The sequence below is a fragment of the Melanerpes formicivorus genome, unplaced genomic scaffold, assembly GCF_026170545.1.
Source record: "Melanerpes formicivorus ecotype bairdi unplaced genomic scaffold, bMelFor1.0.p_v2 SCAF_5, whole genome shotgun sequence".
Taxonomy (NCBI): domain Eukaryota; kingdom Metazoa; phylum Chordata; class Aves; order Piciformes; family Picidae; genus Melanerpes; species Melanerpes formicivorus.
This window is the reverse complement of record NW_027142357.1, coordinates 8176177-8196323: the sequence shown is the minus strand read 5'-3', so window position 1 is coordinate 8196323 and position 20147 is coordinate 8176177. Positions and strand designations below refer to the sequence as shown.

Here is a 20147-nt window from a genome sequence, read left to right as displayed (position 1 = left end):
GTCAGATATTACAAAATGAAATTATAGGCAACTAAAAATGCAGTTGTGTAGCAAAAGGTGGTGGATTTGAGGTTTAGTTTTTATTTTCTTCTCTACACTTCCAGATCAAATACTTAAAAGCACCAAGATACCCACAGGAATAAACTGCTAATAGAACCCCAACAGAACTCTTTTAAAGTTTCGTTCCTGAATTGATTTCCTTTGCATTGTGATTATATATATAGCTGGGCTAGACACACAGACACTGACGCAGAGAGGACTAAACCATTGAATAAGGCATCTGGCAAGGATTGCTCAAGACAGTGTCACACTGTGCAATTGAAATTAGACTTTATTGTCTTTGGGAATCTTGTGATTTTTGGGAGAGAGTATTTCCTTCTTTCCTGTGATTTTGGGAGGGAGTATTTCTTTCTTTTCATCTTCAGTCACCAATTGATGTTTTGTTGACTTCAATTTTGGGATGTGGTTATTAAAATAGCACTATGGGTAATACAAAAAAACCCCAACAAACAAACAACAACCAAACCCCCAAAACTCTAATGGTCTAGATTTAACATTTTAGACAAGTTTTCATTCCTCAGACAAATCTGACAGATACTTTGGGTTAAATCCTAATCTTTAAGAGTAACTATTAAAGCCTGACAGAGGCAATTGAGACTGTGCCTACAGACAATTCATGCTGTTGAGGTTCACTTGCAAAAATTTCCAGATGCAGTGTTTTTCTCTGAGTTCCATCTAGATCAGTGAGCAAATATACTTCTGAGGCAAGAAGGGGTGATGTGAGTGGAGCTAGAGCAAAGCCATTAGTGCATTATAGCTAATGACATTCTCTAGATAAAGAGAGAAGCTGTTACTCTGAGCAGCACGAATCTGATTTTATTTGCTCTTTTTTCTGATTTTATTTGTTCTTTTTTCCTCCAGTATGTCTTTTTGTAAAGGGTTTTGCTTCTGTTGATTGCTCCAGTGCAATCAGCATGAAGCCTGTGTACACTCAACTGTTTTGCAGAGGAAGCAAAACTTGAAAGTTATGTAAGCAGATAAAATAGATTTGGATTCATGGTATTGAATCTCTTATCTTTCCTTCCTTTTATGTGATAAAAATCTAACTGTGAAGTCACTGACTAAGGGTTATTTAACTTGGTTTTGTTTTTATATAAAGCCATCGAGTCACATTGCTCTGTAATCTCCATAAATCGGCATTGTTATATTTTTGTGCAGCAGCACAATTTTGCTTTTCAAGGATACAGATTAAACCTTCTTCCTGCTGGAAAAAACTCTGTGGTCTGTTTGATTGCTCTTTGCTATAGTGCTGTAAAATTTGTTTATCTGTCTATAGAGTTTGACTTTCTCCTCTCCACAATCCTTCCAGAATTTTCTTTTAAACAATCTAAACAAAGAAGTCTACAAGCCACTGCTCATTAACTTTTCAGCACAGACTACTGCAGCTCAGATTCAGAATATTATAATGTGTAAGTTGGATAAAAGGAGAAAAGGAGTTTTTGGACCTCCTCTTGGGCAGCGAATGGTAAGTGATGTATTTCTGTATGTAAATAAGTGTTTAAATGCAAACAAATGTTCTCAACTGGTCACAAGTGACAATAGGAAAAGATGCTCCATTTTAAATGAACTGGCAGAGTCCTAATTCTTCTAATTTAGGTTTTTGTGTTTCTCTGCTTCCTTCACATTTCTCCGTGTAATATGCATTCTATTTTAACCAACAGAAGAAAACATTACATATGATATGAATAACTGTGAACAGGATTGGCACAGTTCCCCCTTCATATTTCATGATACTAGCCCCAACGTAAGAGTTCTGGGTGGGTGAGCTTGTTCCTGGTATGAAGTCAGTGTTGAGCAATCAGTGTTGAGGCTGAGAGTTGGACTAGGTGAACTTCAAGGTTCCTTCCAGCCTGGGTAGTTCAATTATTTCAGAAGTGTTAAAGGAGATTTGAGTCTTTTATGATGTTACCACTGATGCCTGCCAAACCTTTAACGATCAAAGGACCTCTGAGTACTCAGAAGCTCAAGAAAGATGTTAGAGAAGACTTCCATTTTTTTTTCGTGGTGTGAGCAAATTCTTTCCTCCTCTCTTGAGAAGAGGTGGTGGAAGCCCCATCTCTGGTAGTTTTTAAGGCTGGGCTGGATGTACTTCTGGGCAACCTGATCTAGTGGAAAGTGGTCCTGCGCATGGCAACGGGGCTTGGAACTAGATGATCCTTGAGGTCCCTTCCATCCCTGACAGTTCTGTGATGCCAAATCTAAGGAGTTTCCATTTTCTCTCTCTCTCTTTAATTTTTTTTTTCTCCTTTCAGCCCAGATTACAGGAAAAGTAAAAATTACTGTGTTTGAAGTGCAGTCACAGCGTGTATGGTTTGATAGTGGTACTTCCAGGATGCCTACAGACTTTTTATGTGTGCAGCCCTGTTTTTCTTAATATCAGTTTTGTAAATATTATTAAATAAATACTTTTTATCAAGGACAAAATGTATTTTAAAGTCTTCCTCTTCTTTTCTGATGTATTTTAGCCTAGTCTTCAAAATGTAAAGATATTTTGAGGGAGAAATTTTGTCCTGATCTGTATTAGTCAAGAACACTTCACACAGTTTTCAATATTCTGCCCAAATTGCAGTTCAATAAAATATAAATATACATATCCAGTAAATTAAGTAAATGCAAAACCCTTTCTGCTTTTCTTTTCAGGTAGTATTTGTAGATGATGTTAATATGCCAGCACGAGAGGTCTATGGTGCTCAGCCCCCTGTTGAATTACTACGGCAATGGTTAGATCACTGGAATTGGTATGACCTTAAGGACTGCTCAATGATTAAACTTGTAGATATTCAGATGGTGTGTGCCATGGGACCACCAGGTAGGAGATGTGTCTTACATACTGTTTCCTGTTGCTTTTGCTTTGAGAGGATGAATACTTATGGATACACAGTTTTACATACTGGGTCTTTATGGCTAGGCCTAGGATTCCAGAAGCCCTTTCCTTGCAGGAAACATGAGTAAAGTAGTTGAGTATCAGCAGAGAGACTACACAAGCCTGCCAGGAAGGAGCAGTGCTTTTCAAGGAGACAAGAATGTATCTACAGAATATTTATGAAATCCCTTTGGTCTAAGGAGACCCTCTATGAGCCTTCAGCCAATTTCTGGTTTATGTCCTCATATTTCCATATGCAGCTTCATTATCCAGTTCACAGTCCAGTCATAAAAATTGCTGACTCTGGAACTGGGATGAAATGTCAATGGAATAAAATAGACAGCATTACTTCTAGAGGCTTCTGGTGTTGGCCTGCTTGAAAAAATCAAAAGCATTGGTTTGGAGTTTATAATGAAAGTTTTCTCCCAGAAGCATAGTTAAGTAGTGTCAAAGCTATCCATAGTATGACGATTTCAGTCTGTGTTTTACAGACTGTTGGTTACAGGAGAACAGCCTGATACTGAGCAACATGCTGCTTTCATTAGGTTTATGACTGGTACATACCAGTGTGAGCCTGCTAGCTGATCAAAGCTGAATGCCTGCAAAAAAATGGCCAGGTTTGACTGTTGTATTTTAAATGTTTCTGTTACATTGTTAATGGTTTCTAACCTTTAGGTGGTGGTCGGAACCCAGTAACACCACGATTCTTACGACATTTCAACACAGTTACTATCAACGAGTTTGATGATGAGTCCATGTACACAATTTTCTCTAGAATCTTAGACTGGCATTTAACAGTACGGTAAGTGACCTCTGTGTACTGAGGAAAATCAAAGTCAGTGTTTAAATTAGTACAAGACATGTTCATAGGACACTGCTCTTGAAAGGAAATAATCAGTTATAACCTCTGCCTTTTGTGTTATTTGTTACTCTGCAGAAGTGTAGGGTTCATCTTAAAATACTCCGCTCATAAAGTTCTTGTTGTGAAGTCTCTAACAGAGACTTGAACGTTCATTGTCTATCCATTCTGACAGCAAAGCCTCCAGAGATGCTCATATGCTGTTTCCAGACTAAGTTTCTGATTTGACAGCTTCTAATCATTTGAAGGAGAAAGGCCCCAGAAGACAGCAGGGACTATTTGACCCGATGTCCCTGTTACTCCTGTTTAGTCACAAAACTGAGGAGAGGAAGAGTTATAATTAGTTGTCTAATGTAGCCAAATTTGTCAGCATCTTCCACAGTTACTAGGCTTGATTTGCAGAGTTGTTAATCTAATGAGAGTGCTAAGATTTGTAAAGTTGCCTGTGAAGATGTGTAAATGTAGGACTTAAAAAGTAGCACAAAGTCATAACTAAATCAGTGTGCATATACAGTGTTGATATTAATTCATATGCTAGCATGATGGAATGATGAGAATCACTCTGTTCTTACCAGCTTTTCTAACTCATCAGTTATAGCTTCCCACCCCAGTATGTGGAACTGACTCCACAAATTACTAATGGAACCATGCATGTGTATAAAGAAGCAATGAAGAATCTGCTTCCCACCCCAGCCAAGTCTCACTACTTGTTCAATCTCCGTGACTTTGCACGTGTTATCCAAGGTGTTTGCCTGTCAAGGCCTGAAACAATGGAATCTGCAGGCATGATAAAACGTCTCTGGGTTCATGAGGTAAATCATCCAATACTCAGAAATTGTATATATTATAACTAAAAAAGGGTTGTGGGTTTGTGTGTTAATCTTTTTCTCATGCCACCTTGATATGACACTCAGGATTTTGTGTAGTGTATAGGCAGAAGAAAGCAGACTTTTTCCATATCTACAGTCATATCCTAATAGAGAAGTCGATTGTTGATGCCTTCACATTCTCTGTTTGCTGCTTTCAATGCCTACACAGTTCTTTCCATTTCTTCTCTTCTACTTCCAAAAAGGCTCCAAATCAACAGTGAGAACAGCAAATCGTCATGGGTCTGGGCTGTCTTTAGAAGAAATTCTTGAGCTTACTGTCTTCAGCAAATGTTTCCTGTCTTTCACTTGTAATAGAACAGGCACACTGACAGAGTTCAGGTGGAGCATCCCTTTAAAATACATGTTCTTCACTAACTTTTTCATTAGCACATGTTACAATCTCCAGCTACAGCCTTCTTTCTCGAAATTCAAAGACATAACTTGTCCTGTCTAGCTGTAGTGGAAAGAGCAACATGTTCCCTTCCTCTTTGCAGCAGCTTTTTATGCATTGATATAATAAAGTTTATAATTAGAGGACTTGAACCTCTCTCCTATGAAGGAAGACTGAGAGACCTGGGCCTGTTTAATCTGGAGAGGGGATCTTATAAATTTCTGTAAATAGCTGAGGAGTGGATGTCAGGATGAAGATGCCAGGCTCTTTTTGGTAGTGCCCACTGATAAGACAAGGAACAACAGGTGTAAGCTAGAACACAGGATGTTCCATCCCAAGAGGAGGAGAAACCTCTTTACTGTGAGGGTGCTGGAGCCCTGGAGCAAGCTGCCAAGATAGCTTGTGGAGTTTCCTTCTCTGGAAACTTTCAAAACCCACCTGGATACGTTCCTGTGTGACCTTCCTGAAATGATCCTGCTCTGGCAGTGGGCTTGGAATCTATGATCTCCAGAGGGTTCCTTCCAACCCCTACCACTGTGATTATATATGTGTATAATGTATATGTGTGTATATTGTGCTTCCATATGAATTTTCACTTCAGACATAGTACTACTGGGCTCAATTGTTCCAATCAACTCTAATACCTATTTTGGGTTTTTTATGTAGTGAAGTTTAAGCTAATTTATATTTTGAAGCCTTTTTTGGAATTTTACTTGTTTTATTTTATTTAAAAGAAATACACATTCAAGAACAAAGCAACTATTAAGACAATTAAAGCAACTATTAAAGCAATTACATTTTCATTACATAGGTTCTTAGAGTGTATTATGATCGCTTGGTGGATCATTCTGACCAGGCTTGGCTTGTTGGATTCATCCAAGAAGTGGTGAAGCATGACTTACACGAAGACTTCCATGAAATGTTCCAGAATTTAGACTTCAACAATGATGGCAAAGTGGAAGAAGATGACTTACACAGCTTAATGTTTTGTGATTTTCATGACCCCCGGAGAGATGACACCAATTACAGGGAGATTAGTGATGTCGACCAGTTGCGACTGGTTGTAGAGGGTTACCTTGAGGAGTTTAATAACATGAGTAAGAAGCCCATGCAGCTTGTCCTGTTCCGCTTTGCCATAGAACACATCTGTAGGATCTCCCGCATCCTGAAGCAGCCTCGCAGTCATGCCCTCCTGGTGGGTGTTGGAGGCAGTGGTCGGCAGTCCCTGACTCGCTTAGCAGCCCACATGGCTGAATATAACCTTTTCCAGATTGAAATGACTCGGAGTTATGGTACCAGTGAATGGCATGAAGACTTGAAAGGCATCCTAAGGAAATCCACCGAAGGGGAAACACAGGGAGTTTTCCTGTTCACTGACACACAGATGAAAAAGGAATCTTTCTTAGAGGACATCAACAACTTGCTCAATGCAGGTGAAGTGCCAAACCTCTTTGAATTTGATGAGAGAGAAGAAATTTGTGAGCAAATGCGCCAAATAGATCGTCAGCGGGACAGGACGAAGCGGACAGATGGCAGCCCTATAGCTCTGTTTAACATGTTTGTGGGGCGCTGTCGAGACCAGCTGCACATTGTGCTGGCCATGAGTCCCATTGGAGATGCCTTCCGGAATCGCCTTCGGAAATTTCCAGCTCTTGTCAACTGCTGCACTCTGGACTGGTTCCAGGTAACCCCAAAACTTCTGATGGGCTGGTTATTCTAACACAAACGCACTGGAAACATGGCTTCAACACTGTGTAGCAAGTGTCCCTCTTTGGTTAAGTTAGCCATGCCAGATACCTGGAATTTTCTCAGCACTGCATTGCCAATTGTGTGCACTGCTAGAACTGCTCTGGCTGTGGTACAGGCTGAGTGCACTGTAACTGTGTGACTGTGCTAGAAGAGGAAGATGGTGTAAGACAGTTGGATGGTTGGACACAAAGGGTAGTGGTCAACAGCTCAATGTCCAGATAGAGACAGGTGACAAGTGGTGTCCTTGAAGGGTCTGTATTGAGGCTGGTGCTGTTCAATATCTTCATTAATGATTCAGAGAGAGGGTTTGAGCCACCCTCAGCAAGTGTGCAGATAATACCAAGCTGAGTGGTGCTGTTGATAAGACTGAAGAATGGGATGGGTGTCTGGACAGGCTGGAGAGGTGACTCTCATGAGGTTCAATGAGGCAAAGTGGAAGGTCCTGAACCTAGACTGGGGCAACCTTTGATATCAGTCCAGTCTTGGGGCATGGTGAGATTGAAAGCAGCCCTGCAGAACAGGATTTGGGGGTGCTGGTGGATGAGAATCCGGACATGAGCCAGCAACAGGCACTTGCAGCCCAGAAGGTAAATGGCATCCTGGGCTGCATCAAAAGAAGCATGACCAGCACATGAGGGAGATGATTCTGCTCCTCTGCTGTGGTGAGACCTCACTTGGAGCACTGTGTCAGGCTCTGTTTGTGGTGGTTTGAGCCTTAACTGGAGTTTAATTGACCAAAAAAAAATAAAATCTGGAGTTGGTTTGGAAGTAGGAGAAGTAACCTTTTAAACAAAATATATATAGCGATATATAGCAATAACAGGGAGGATTTATAAGGGTAAGGAATAAGGATGAATAGGCAAATACACAAAACCACATATGGATGGCCTTGTATCTCCCTCGATGTATGTGGATTTCAGTCCTTCAGAGAAGTGTGGATGCGGCAGGGAGAAGATCAGGCCTGACCACATATCAGAACCTGGAGGCCAGCAGCAGCTGTGGGTCCTTTCCAACAGCTGAGGCAGGAGCAAAGAAAAAGATGGCTGCCACGCCCTCCCCTGTATAGTCTTGCTGGACAGGAAGGGGGGAGCAGAACAGACCAACTTAGACCCAGGGGATCCCTCCTCCCAGGAGGGAGAAACCATGTCCACCTGGATCAGGTTTCTTTTGTCCCCTGGGGGACGCAGGGCTCTTGCAACCCTTTCCCCCCTCCACTGGATGGGTGTAACCCAGCACAGTACCACCACACTCTGGGACCCTCAACACAAGAGTGATATGGCCCTGCTGAAGCAGATCCACAGGATGGTCACAGAGATGATCAGAGGTCTGAAGCACCTCTCCTATGAAGACAGGATGAGAGAGTTGGGGTTGTTCAGCCTTGAGATTAGAAGGCTCCAGGGAGAACTTAGAGTTGCTTTTCAATATCTGAAGGGGCTACAGGAGGGGCTGCAGAGGGACTGTTTAGAAAGGCCAGTGGTGGTAGGTCAAGGGGCAGTGGTTTGAAACTGGAGCATGGTAGGTTTAGGTTGGACATCTGGGGGAAGTTTTGCACAATGAGAATGGTGAGACACAGGAACAGGTTGCCCAGGAATGTGTTTGAGGCCCCATCCCTGCAGACATTCAAGGTCAAACTTGCCGTGGCCCTGGGCGGTCTGATCTAGTTGGTGGTGTCCCTGCTGACTGCAGGGGGATTGGACAAGATGACCTTTGAGGGTCCCCTCCAACTTGATGCAAGTCTGTGAGTATGACTGAATGAACATAGCACTGTATAGACATTGCAGATTTCTCTATGTAGTGTCTTCTACTCTTAGCAACACTACTAAAATCTAGGGTGCTAAAAATGTTTGAACGTGAAATACCTGTCAAAAACACAAACATCTTTTGATGCAGAACACCAGATTTCCCCTTGCCACTCTGCAATAAAAATACATTCTGTCAGACTGTTACATGTAACAGAGCCTAGAATATTTAAGATGTAGAACTGAATCATGTAGAGAATCTGAGGAACTTAAATTTCTTCAGGTTTTAAATGGTAGTATTGCATTTAAAGGTTATTTTGAAAAGGATGAGCACTAATTGTGTTCTTTCCAGTTCCATATTGTCCTATATGCTGATCTTTTCATCATGAAGTAATATCTCTGTGCCTCAGCAACTTTATGGGGCAAAGATACCTTTGTGGAAAAGGTTTTGAGATGTCTGAGTGTGAAGAATGGAGTAAAGTATTTCTTCATTTGTTGTAGACATGGCCTGAAGATGCATTGGAAGCTGTCGCCTCTCGCTTCTTGGAAGATGTTGAAATGTCAGAAGAGACTCGAAGTGGCTGTATTGCTATGTGTAAAAGCTTTCATACATCTACCATTGCTTTATCTGACTTATACCATGCAGAACTTCACAGACACAACTATGTTACACCTACTTCATACTTGGAACTGATCTCTACTTTTAAAAGTCTGCTTGGAAAGAAACGCACGTAAGTATTTCTGATGTGACCTTTTCCAGAGGAACACAAGTTTACCAAAAGTAGTATTTTCTATCTCTTACAGCTAAGTTGAACAAGACAAGGGAATTGTTGTCACTGGAGTCAAATTGTCAGAATAGTAGATGGATAAATTGTACTCTTAGGGTACATGATTTGTTATTGGACAACAGGTCTGACTTGGTACTTGCGAAACACTCTTTCATTAGACCACTTCTGACACCCTTGCTGATGTTTCTGTGTGCTGATTGTGGACATTATGCTACAAGAGTAATTAGTAAGCCTTTTTACTAACTCTGATTCTCTGGAGTATGTAGGGAAGGTACAATCTGGGAAACCAGGTTCCAAGTTGCTAGGTGTCATTGGCTTCCTAGCAGGGTTCAGCTGTGTTGTGCCTGTGCAGAGGGGACCTCTATGCATATGCACAACTGTTCAGCTCTAATGGCTGGAGAAATTCTTTTTTCTTTCCTCTCTTTCTCATTGATAAGACACTACCAGAACAATGAAGTGTTTAATTTGATCGGTAGGCTGTATGAAACACTGCATGCAGCACAAGATTCCAGGAGCAAAAGAATACAGTTTTGTATGCAGTGATCCAGTGCCTCTGAAACTTCCTCATTTTGACACTGTTGGCTGTCCCCAGAGCCATTCATGTTCTGTTGCTAAAATGATTTTCCCAATCATATTAAATCCTATATCAGGCTCACCTCAACTAATAATTTGTGTGAGTGTATCCCTGTCTCCTCCTTCTCTTTTTCTTATCTGTTGTGCCAGCTTGATTTTGGAGCCCCTGCCAACAAAGCAGCAGAAGCTTAACAATCTCTGATTTAGCTATACGTGACCACTGATTAGTCTGTATTCTAAACCCTGAGTATACAAGTTCAAGACCATGGCTGAAGTAATCTCTGCCATGTTTGCTATTTGTGGAGCAAATCAAACCAGACTGGAAAAGGATTTGATTATTGAAAAAGACTGGGGAATGGATCCCAGTGAGTTACATGCTCAAGTACTGATAAAATGTCTTTATTTTCAGAAAGGTGATGAAAATGAAAAGAAGATATGAGATTGGCTTGGAGAAACTGCATTCTGCTGCATCTGAAGTAGCCTTGATGCAGTCTGAGCTGGAGGCTCTGGAGCCTCAGTTGCGAGAAGCCAGCATGCAGGTTGATGAGATGATGGATGTTACGCAGAAGGAATCTCTGGAAGTTGCCAAAACTGAGAAAGTTGTGAAAGCCGACGAAGCTGTGGCAAATGAACAAGCTATGGCTGCAAAAGCCATCAAAGATGAATGTGATGCTGAGTTGGCAGAAGCCATGCCTTCTCTAGAAAATGCTCTGGCTGCCCTTGACACTCTCACTGCACAGGTATGGCTAGCAATCCATATTTACACCACTGGAGAGGTGTTCAGTTACACAAAAAATGGAACACCTGCCTTTTGAGATTTGACATTGTACTTACACAGTTTTATAATTCAGAAACTTCTGAAACCTGTCCATTTTAAACAGCGAAATATCTCAGCCTTTATTTTCTAGCCAAGAAGCCATATCTAAATTTTTGTGCATAACAAGATCAAATACTATCACAAACATTTCAACAATCATAGTTATAAAAATACTTGGACTCAACAATGGAGAAGTTGCTTTTCACTTTTTTATTCAGGACCTGCCAGCCTGTCAACTAATATTTTTATATCCAGTCTATCAGACTCTAGGCATTGAGGTTGAAATACTGTGACTCCTCATTTTAATCAATATCAACCGATTGTTGACTAGTTTTCAGATAACTTTTGTTTAGAAATCAGTGTTAGTTTAACCTGCAGAGGAGCTTAAAGAAAGGACTGGAAAGAATGGGGGAAAATTAAATAGAAATGTTAGAATTAGCAACTGAGATACAGATCTGTGGACTGTGCAGGCTTGTGTATGAACTTTAAGATCGTGTGCATTTTGTAGAAGGTACGAGAATTGCAAACTACCTTGGCATAAAAAAAGATTATCATTTATATTGGAATAGAATAATGAATCCACCCATGTTCTGAGCTCTAAAGGTATTTATTTTATTTATTATTTCAAGGATATTACAGTGGTTAAGTCCATGAACAGTCCTCCCGCTGGTGTCAAGCTGGTAATGGAAGCTGTATGCATCCTTAAAGGCATCAAAGCAGATAGGATTCCAGATCCAGCAGGGTCTGGAAAGAAAATTGAGGATTTCTGGGGTCCTGCTAAGAGGCTTCTGGGTGACAGAAGATTTCTTCAGTCTCTTCATGAGTATGACAAGGATGACATTCCCCCAGCTTACATGACTGTCATCAGAAAACGTTATCTTACAAATCCTGAGTTTGTACCAGACAAGATTCGAAATGCCTCCACAGCAGCAGAGGGGCTGTGCAAGTGGGTCATAGCCTTGGAGTTTTATGATACGTAAGTATGTATTGGGGAAAAAAAACAACAAACCAGAATGTTAAAATACATTTGATTAAACAGATCAGATTCTCTGAGAGATTCTTGCAAGTGGGAAACTTGTGCAAACAAGCAGTCATAAAGATTGATTCCTGTAACATAGCTGATGTTAAGGTGTGGAGTCTGATTTTCAGTTCTGAATTTTTCTGAGAGTTTCTGGGAGCAACAATCTGTTAAGTTAGCAACTGAAGTTAACTTCCTTTTAGAGTACTACACAAAATAGAGGCAGTACTGAAATATCTTTGGAAGTTTCTGGTAGGCATATCACGCCCAAAGGATAATTTTTGTTCTGCTCTGTATTTGGTGTACTAAAAAAGTGTGGGGGTTTTTTATTATTATTTTTCTAATAATAGCTCTCTGTATCTCACATTTAGCAGTAAATCAGCATTAGGAGACTCCACTTGTGATTTGAAAGTTGAGTCATGGCTTGTAGTGCATGACTGTTTTTGAGAGGATGCTGTGTTACATGACTGAAAGATCAGTCATAGTAGTGAATGCCTACATGGTAGTTTTCTCCTTGTGAGAAATATGAGCATCCACATATACCAGTTGTTAGAGAGACAATTAACTATGGAGATCTGTGACTTACAGCAGCACCAGAGGAGGTTCATTAATGAGTCTAGTGTTTGTGAAATGCTGTTTGAGCTGAGCATAGGGATATTATAGAGTGTTTTCATGCTTGTTGTTTTTGAAAAGATAAACAACATGGTTTCAGCTCTGTGTTACTTCCAGCAGTCTCACAAAAACACCTGTGTAGATGATTGAAATCCTCAAAACTGGAGAATAGATCTATGGATGTGAAAAGTTGTTCATTTTTTCTTTTGTGACTGTGTGTGTACAGTGTCTGTGAGCGTTACCATGTATGTATGATTATTTCTAAGGGCACAAATCTGTGATGGATTCTAAACTGTGATCAAATAGGGCACAGTTTGGAAACTCAATCTTTTGTCCTTTTGTTTATTACCTGTTATTACAGAAAATTTCACAGCAACTGCATAAATCACTATCAGCACAGACACAAGTGATTAAGTAAAAGCCAACTGTTTTCAGATATCACCAGATTATGAAACAGAATATTGCAGCAGCTACTGAGCTGCTGAGGTTTCCCTTATTTTTTTTCTTTCTTTTTTCTTTTTTTTTTTTTTTTTTTTTTTTAAATAGTATCCCTGAGCATGTGTTAACTTATTTACATTTCATTTACTCTGATTTTATTTAGGGTGACAAAAAATGTTGCCCCCAAAAAGCTGAAACTGAATCAAGCTGTAGAAGAATTAAATATCGCTATGGATAGTCTAAGAAAGAAACAAGCAGCCCTGAAGGAGGTTCAAGATAAATTGGCTGTGCTCCAGCAGACACTGGAATCCAAGAAGCTGGAGAAGGCTGACTTGGAAAATCAGGTATATGATGCAAAAGATGAACTGTTGTTCTACTGAGAGCCATAAATATTAATTAAAAGGAGCTGTTTTATCAAATGCTATTTTTCCTTTTAATGCCAATACATTGAACAAGTCATACTTGGAGATAACTACCTTTTTATTTTGGTGAGATGGTCTTGAAGTTATAAATGGGCAAAGTGTAGGGAATAAATGCTTTAAAGTAATAGAAACTGGAATGGTTAGAAATTTATCATCCCATTCCTGCCTCTTCACTCATATATGTTTTCTTGTGAGGACATCAGTTTTCAATGATTGGTTGATTTCAACTCTTTGCCTGCAAGTGAGTGTACTTGAAGGTTTGAAAATTTGCTTATGCATTCTGTGCTAATGTAATGTAGAGAATGCTTTCTTTCTGTTCCTGACTGCTAATGTGTGCAGAGTAGGTGATGTTTCTCCTGGTAGGCTTGGAAGTAGAATGAGGAGTGAACTACACAGTTTGTTACTGTGGTGTAAATTGGCTGCTATGGTTACCAAAAGAGAGAGAGAGAGAGAGAGAGGATTGTAGCAGCAGCAGGAGCTGGCATAATTTTCCTCCTATCTTGTGTCTGAAATGTGTCTCTACTAGATAGTAAAGAAATTCTAATAGAGCTGGATTAAATTCCTGTTTGAATCAGATTTCTTTGTTTGATTATAAACATGCCTGGAAAAATGGTTTGCTTAAAACCCAGCAACAGAAATGCAGATTTGTTCACAGGATGCTTTTGCAGAAAAGAATCTACCTACTTCTTTCATAGACAGTGATCTCTGCAAGGTGTTTTTGTGTCTCTTGTGACATGCAGGTGATTTCCTTGCCTATTAATATGTTCCATGTCACGTACAGGGCTATTTTGAATTGCATCTTTTATACTTGTCTTCTTCCTTTAGCTGGATGAAGATGTAACTGAATAGGCCTTACTGTGTGGGTACTGAGATTGAGTTTTTTGTTGCTGTTTTGCTTTGTTTGTTTCTTTTGTTCTTGAAGTATTTCCATTATAATAAGGAGGTGTTTTCTTTCTATTTGATTAAATTGATTAAGAAAATATCTGCACAGGAAAAGAATCCTTGAATGCTTTAATATTTGCGAATTGTCTTGAAAGTGACAATGTAATCAGCAATTTTAATTTTTTTTTTTTTTTACCCTGAGGTTGACTTATGCAGAAAAAAACTCCAGCGAGCAGAACAATTGATTGGTGGCCTTGGGGGTGAGAAAACTCGCTGGCAGGAGACTGCTTTGGACCTGGGAAGGCAGTACAGCAATCTGACTGGAGATATACTCCTTTCATCGGGAATCATAGCTTACCTGGGAGCCTTTACATCCAGCTACAGACAAGTAATACCATGGTTTTGTCCCTGGGTTGTCTAATAGTCTACATTTTACTCATTTTTCTTTTCATATAAAGTTTATAGTTTTAGATTGTGTTTTAATAGAGTCATAAGTGGAGCTTAAACTGTATAAGATTTTGAGTTGTGTTTATAAGACTCCTGGGGGAAATTCTTCCTTTGTTCTATTAAGTACTTAATGCTGTGTAGAACATGGAGTCCTTTGGTTGCTTTTCTTCTCTAGAGCTATTGCCAGTAACTTTATACCTCATGGCTTTGGTTACTCTTGTTCAACTCAATGGCTAAATTTGCCTTAACTTCAAAGAAAAAATTCAATGGATGTCAGAATTACCCTGACTTTGAAAGCTCCTGAACTCCAAAACCTGCCATTGAAGTCAGATGAAGAAATTCGTGCCCACTTCTTTTGAAAACCAGGTCTGGGTATCAAAACTTGCTAAAAATTAAGAGAGGAAAGTAAATCAGCCTACCTACATTGAAATAGAACTTGGCTATAATCCTTGTTTCCACTTTTCCTTCCATGTATTTCCTTTGTCCATTTTAATTTAGAAAATACTGTACTGCTCTTTCAAACAATTATATTCTTCATAGTGCTGTGATGTTACTAATTTCAGACTTTATAGAGTGAGGGTTAATGATGTATATAGAGATAAGTAAATAGACACCAAGTTCTAGAATTCAGAATTATATCATTCTAAGTGTTCTCTTTTATGCTTATAATCTGCACTGTGCCTAACATTGTGTCTGGGTAGGCAGGAGATCTTTTGGTGAAACATCTTAAGGGGTGCTGAAGAGAATCCAGGCATGTAGCTCTAGGTAGAGTTGATACTCATAAAAGGCAGAGACATCTGCATGAGTACTGACTAAAGATGAACACACAGGGGTTTCAGCAGAGAAGTTCAGTGTCACTTCATTCTCTCTGACTGCATAGTTTCTTTCTCTGTGCAACAGCAGGTGTGAGTTCCTGGTGGTTTATTCTGACTCTGATGATTGTGCAGACACATTAGTTAGGTCTCTCGTTCACAAACTGTTAGATAGCAGAATCTCTCTGCAGTTCTACATGTAGTCTGCTGCTATTGCCCTCCTCCCCCGCTTTCAGTTTTCGTAAAAGAAAAAGCTAGGTTATCTTTTGGAATATCAGCTTGGTTTTATGCAGAAGGATGAATCCTTTATTCACCACCTCATTCATGTCAGGCCCTTAGACCATTTCCTTTAACTGCACTTCTAAACTTTGTTGCTCAAGGCTTTGCCAGCTCAGTTTAGAGTGTTACAGCACATTTCTTTGCCCTTATATGTGGCTTTCACACAAGTCTCTGCCTTTCATATGAACATACTGTTTCTATTCATTTTCCTTCTTTGGAAAATGCTCTTTGGATTGCATGTTTAAAAGTTTGCATCTTCATTATTACTGTACACCAACCATACAGACATGTAGTTTACACAACTGTAATGAGGTAGATGATACAGAGAACAGTGAGAAGCAACTCCAAATGTTTGCTAAGCTGTGAAGTTTGGTTAAGTCATGACAAGTGCTAATTGTGTTGCCCTGAGAATTAAATAATGAAGCTTTTTAATTCTGCACTCATTTCATAGTAAGGAATACAACTGCTGAAATGGTAAATAAAATCATACCAAGGCTCTGACTACACAGATTTACACTTCATGTATAGAAACCACATACAAAAGTATTTGTAGAGACATTTTTAGGCATTTTATACAGAATTATTCATTTATTTCCATTTGAAGATACTTGTATGTAGCTACTGTTACAGGAAATGGGTTAAAAATGCATTTTAAAAGAGTCTGAGCAGTTTCTGAATAGACAAAATTTCAGTTAGTATTTATTTTCTTCTTATCTAGATGCAAACTAAAGAGTGGGCATCACTATGTAAAGCAAAAGGCATTCCTTGTTCTGATGACTTCTCCTTAACAAGTACCCTGGGAGAACCAGTGCAGATTAGAGCTTGGAATATTGCTGGTCTGCCTTCTGACACATTTTCTATTGATAATGGAATCATTATCTCGTAAGTAAAGAAAAATTATTTCCGTTAAATAGCTTCTTACAACACGCTTCCATCTGTGGGTTTTCTACTGGATATCTAGTTTAACAACCAAAGTTGCAACATGACTGTAAGGGTGAAGTTTATAAGAAAAAATAACATTAATTTAAAACTTTATAAAGTGTTTAAAGCTGTGAATTCAATCCCCTTATTTTTAACCCCTGTGGATTGCTCTAATGATAGCTTCCTCTCCTCTCCTTTGTTTTTTTTCACAAGCTTGCTGCACACTGGATTTTGTTTAAGCCACCCTAAAAATGCATCAGGAATCAAATTTTGACTACTTTTAATCAGTAGATGTGGGAGTAACTCTCCTTTAGAAAGGAGAAAACTCTTTAATGTGCTGGCATCAGTTACTACCAAGAGGTGTTTCTGCAGAGGTACATGAAGATGATGAGGGTCACATTTTTTCCCTAAGCTGATGCATACTCCTAGACAAGAGCTAAGAGAGTTTTGGGATTTGGCTTTAGTGTCCTAGGCTGCATCAAGAGGACGGTGGCCAGCAGGGCAAGAGAGGAGATTCTGCCCCTTGACCCTGCTCTGCTGAGACCTCACCTCAAATATGGTGTCTAGTTCTGGTGTCCCCATCCTAAGAAGGACACAGAGGTGTTGGAGTGAGTCCAGAGGAGGGCCGAAAGGATGACCTCTGCTATGAGGCTAGGTTGAGGAATCTGGGGTTGTTCAGCCTGAAGAAGAGAAGACTCCAGGGGGACCTTAGAGTTGCCTTCCAATACCTGAAGAGATCCTAGAGGAAGATTGGAGAGGGACTTTTCATAAGGGTGTCTAGAGACAGGATGAGAGGGAATGGTTTGAAGGTGCAGGGGAGAGTAGGTTTAGACTGTGTCTTTGGAAGAAGTTCTGCAGTATGGAGGTGGTGGAATAGGCTGCCTAGGGAGGTTGTAGATATCTCCTCCCTTGAGGTGTTCAAGGCCAGGTTGGATGAGGCCTCGAACAGCTGAGTCTAGTTGAGCGGTGTCCCTGTGCATGGTGGGGAAGTTGGAGTTCTCTAAGGTCCCTTCCAATCTGAGCCGTTCTGTGATTACGGATGGGACACTATGAAGTGTTCTTTGCACCCAGTCCAGTCCTCAACTTTTTTGGGGAGGAAAAAAAAAAAAAAAAAGAGGTAAATTCCTAGCAGAAACCAAATTGCATATTTGGAGTGCTGAAATAACTGAATACTGTTTAGAGTATAAAGCTTGGCAGTTGCAGTTGTAGGTTCCTGCTGTTGTGTAGCTAGCATGATAGCAGTCATCACAGGATGAAGAAGGTTCTGCTAAGGAAATAAGGATTTATTTTTCATTTTGAAATCTCTTTTTTGTTTTTACATTTCCCTTTTGCAGCTCTCTTAAGCTACATCCAAATAAAATACTTTGACTTTAAAAATGTTTTAGACCAATGTATCATTACATAAAGCTCTTCATATTTAAAGATATTCTTGTTCTATTTGGAAAGTGAAACAAATTCTGAAACCTTAAAATTCCTCATAGAAAATACAGATCACCTGAACTCTAAATCTGGTATTACTGCCTTTCACTTTCAAGGTAATTCTTCATTCTTATGTGGTATTCTAATATGTGCAGATTTGGCTCCCACATCAGCCACTAGAATGACATTTAGATAGAATGCTAGGGGTTGGAAGGGACCTCCAGAGATCATGGAGTCCAACCTCCCTGCAAAGCAGGACCACTTAGGGCAGGTCACACAGGAAGAAATCCAGGCAGGTTTTAAAGATCTTCAGAGAAGACGATTCCACAACCTCTCTGGGCAGCCTGCTCCAGGGCTCCAGCTCCTTCACAGTGAAGAAGTTTCTCCCCATGTTGAAATGGAATTTTCTGTGATTGAGTTAATGTCCATTGCCCCTTGTCCTATCACTGGTTGTTACTGAAAAGAATGTGACTCTGTTCTTCTGACAGCCACCCTTCAGGTATTTGTAGACATTCATAAGGTCCCCTCTCAGCCTTCTCTTCTCCAGGCTAGACAGCCCTAGGTCTCTCAGTCTTTCCTTGTAGGAGAAAAACTTCTGTCCCTTAATCATCCTCACCACCTCTGTTGAACTCTCTCCAGTAGTTCTCTGTCCCTCTTGGGCTAGGGAGCCCACAACTGGACAGATTCCAGATTCCAGACCACATTCCAGATGTGGTCTACCTACGGCTGAGTAGAGGGAGAGGAGAAACTCGCTTCAACTGCTGGACACACTCTTCCTTATGCACCTTCTTGGCCACCAGGGGACACTTCTGTCCCGTGGAGAACTTATCAACCAGGAGTCCAAGGCCCTTTTCTGTAGAGCTGCTCTTCACAACAGGTCATGGTTTTCTTCCTCCCCAGCTGCAGGACTCTACCCTTATTCTTGTTAAAGTTCATGAGTTTCCCCTCTGCCTAGCTCTCCTGCCTGTCCAGATCTCGTTGAATGCAGCACAGCCTGAGGGAGTGTCAGCCACACCCCACCCAGTTTGGTATCATCAGCAAACTGGCTATGGGGACACCATCCCTTCATCTAGATCACTGATGAAGATGTTAAACAAGATTTTGTCTAGGCAGAGCTCTCTGGGATACATCTGTCACTTGTGTGACAGTGCACAACATGCAGCTGAGCACATGCACTTTGTAACATCCAGAAACACCTACAGCTCTAGGCTGTGTAGCCACAGCTCTAACAGGTTAGGCTTTCATGTACAGCTGAGATCATCTGTTACAGAGTCAACCTTTGGGAGCATCAGGGTGTGGATCATACTTCAGCTTTAGCAGCTGGATAGGTGACAAAGTGTGAAGTGGAACAGACACAAATAATACACTAGCTGAAGAACCTCAGCATACTTTAAAACCTGGTGTTGTTTGTACTCTGGGAGGCAGAACTGCTTCATGAGGCTGGAGGATATGAGCTGGGATTGTGGCTGCAGATGTAACTTTAAAAAAGTAATTACTCAATTAATAATTCCATCACTCAGGATAAACAAATGTTAATTAATTCAGCACTTGTACAGCACATCCTAACACTTCACTTTGATAAAGCTTTGATCCAAATTCTCTTTGAACTAATGGAAAGATGATTAGCATTTTAAACTAATAATAGCTTTATATTTTGGAATGAGAGATAGAATCTACCTCAAATTGGTGATACATACTATGCTAGGCCTGTAGTTATGAGTTTATGGCTACCTATTACCATTCCATGAGCCCTATAAAATGCAACTCAGGCCTTTTATGACAACAACTTTTTTAAAAAGCAGAATGAGAGGCTAATTTGCAAACACACCCAATGCCTGGTTGTGCATTCCCATCAGTAAAGAAGGAATTTACCATCGATGCAAGCCATGTGTGTGTTTGGCTGTTATTAGAGAACCAGTCTTTAGTCACTCAGTCTTGAGCATTCCTTGTCTGTTACTCTGTAAGTCTGAAGGGGGGGGATGTGCTGAAAATAATGCATGAATGGAACTTTGAAGTAATTAGGAAAAGAAATATGTGCTGTGGGTCTGGGTTGAAGTATTCTCAAATCTTAAATTTCTATTTTAAAATAAGGACAAGAAAAATGATTACAACCAAATGCATAAATGGGCTTTACAACTAGTCCCTAAGAAGTTTGTGTAGTAGAGACTGGAACAGAAAGGATAACAGAT

General features: G+C 40.1%; 1 protein-coding gene across 1 annotated transcript in view; it reads left to right on the top strand.

Moving 5' to 3' along the window:
- The window catches only part of DNAH7 (dynein axonemal heavy chain 7), an 81607-nt gene that overhangs the window by 38254 nt on the left and 23206 nt on the right, over positions 1 to 20147 (top strand). The window contains exons 36-46 of the mRNA XM_068137975.1: positions 1370 to 1525; positions 2701 to 2869; positions 3599 to 3725; positions 4375 to 4594; positions 5854 to 6726; positions 9032 to 9261; positions 10301 to 10631; positions 11338 to 11684; positions 12940 to 13120; positions 14283 to 14468; positions 16337 to 16500. Of these exons, the coding sequence (XP_067994076.1) occupies positions 1370 to 1525; positions 2701 to 2869; positions 3599 to 3725; positions 4375 to 4594; positions 5854 to 6726; positions 9032 to 9261; positions 10301 to 10631; positions 11338 to 11684; positions 12940 to 13120; positions 14283 to 14468; positions 16337 to 16500 (2984 nt within the window). The remainder of the gene's footprint in view (positions 1 to 1369; positions 1526 to 2700; positions 2870 to 3598; positions 3726 to 4374; positions 4595 to 5853; positions 6727 to 9031; positions 9262 to 10300; positions 10632 to 11337; positions 11685 to 12939; positions 13121 to 14282; positions 14469 to 16336; positions 16501 to 20147) is intronic.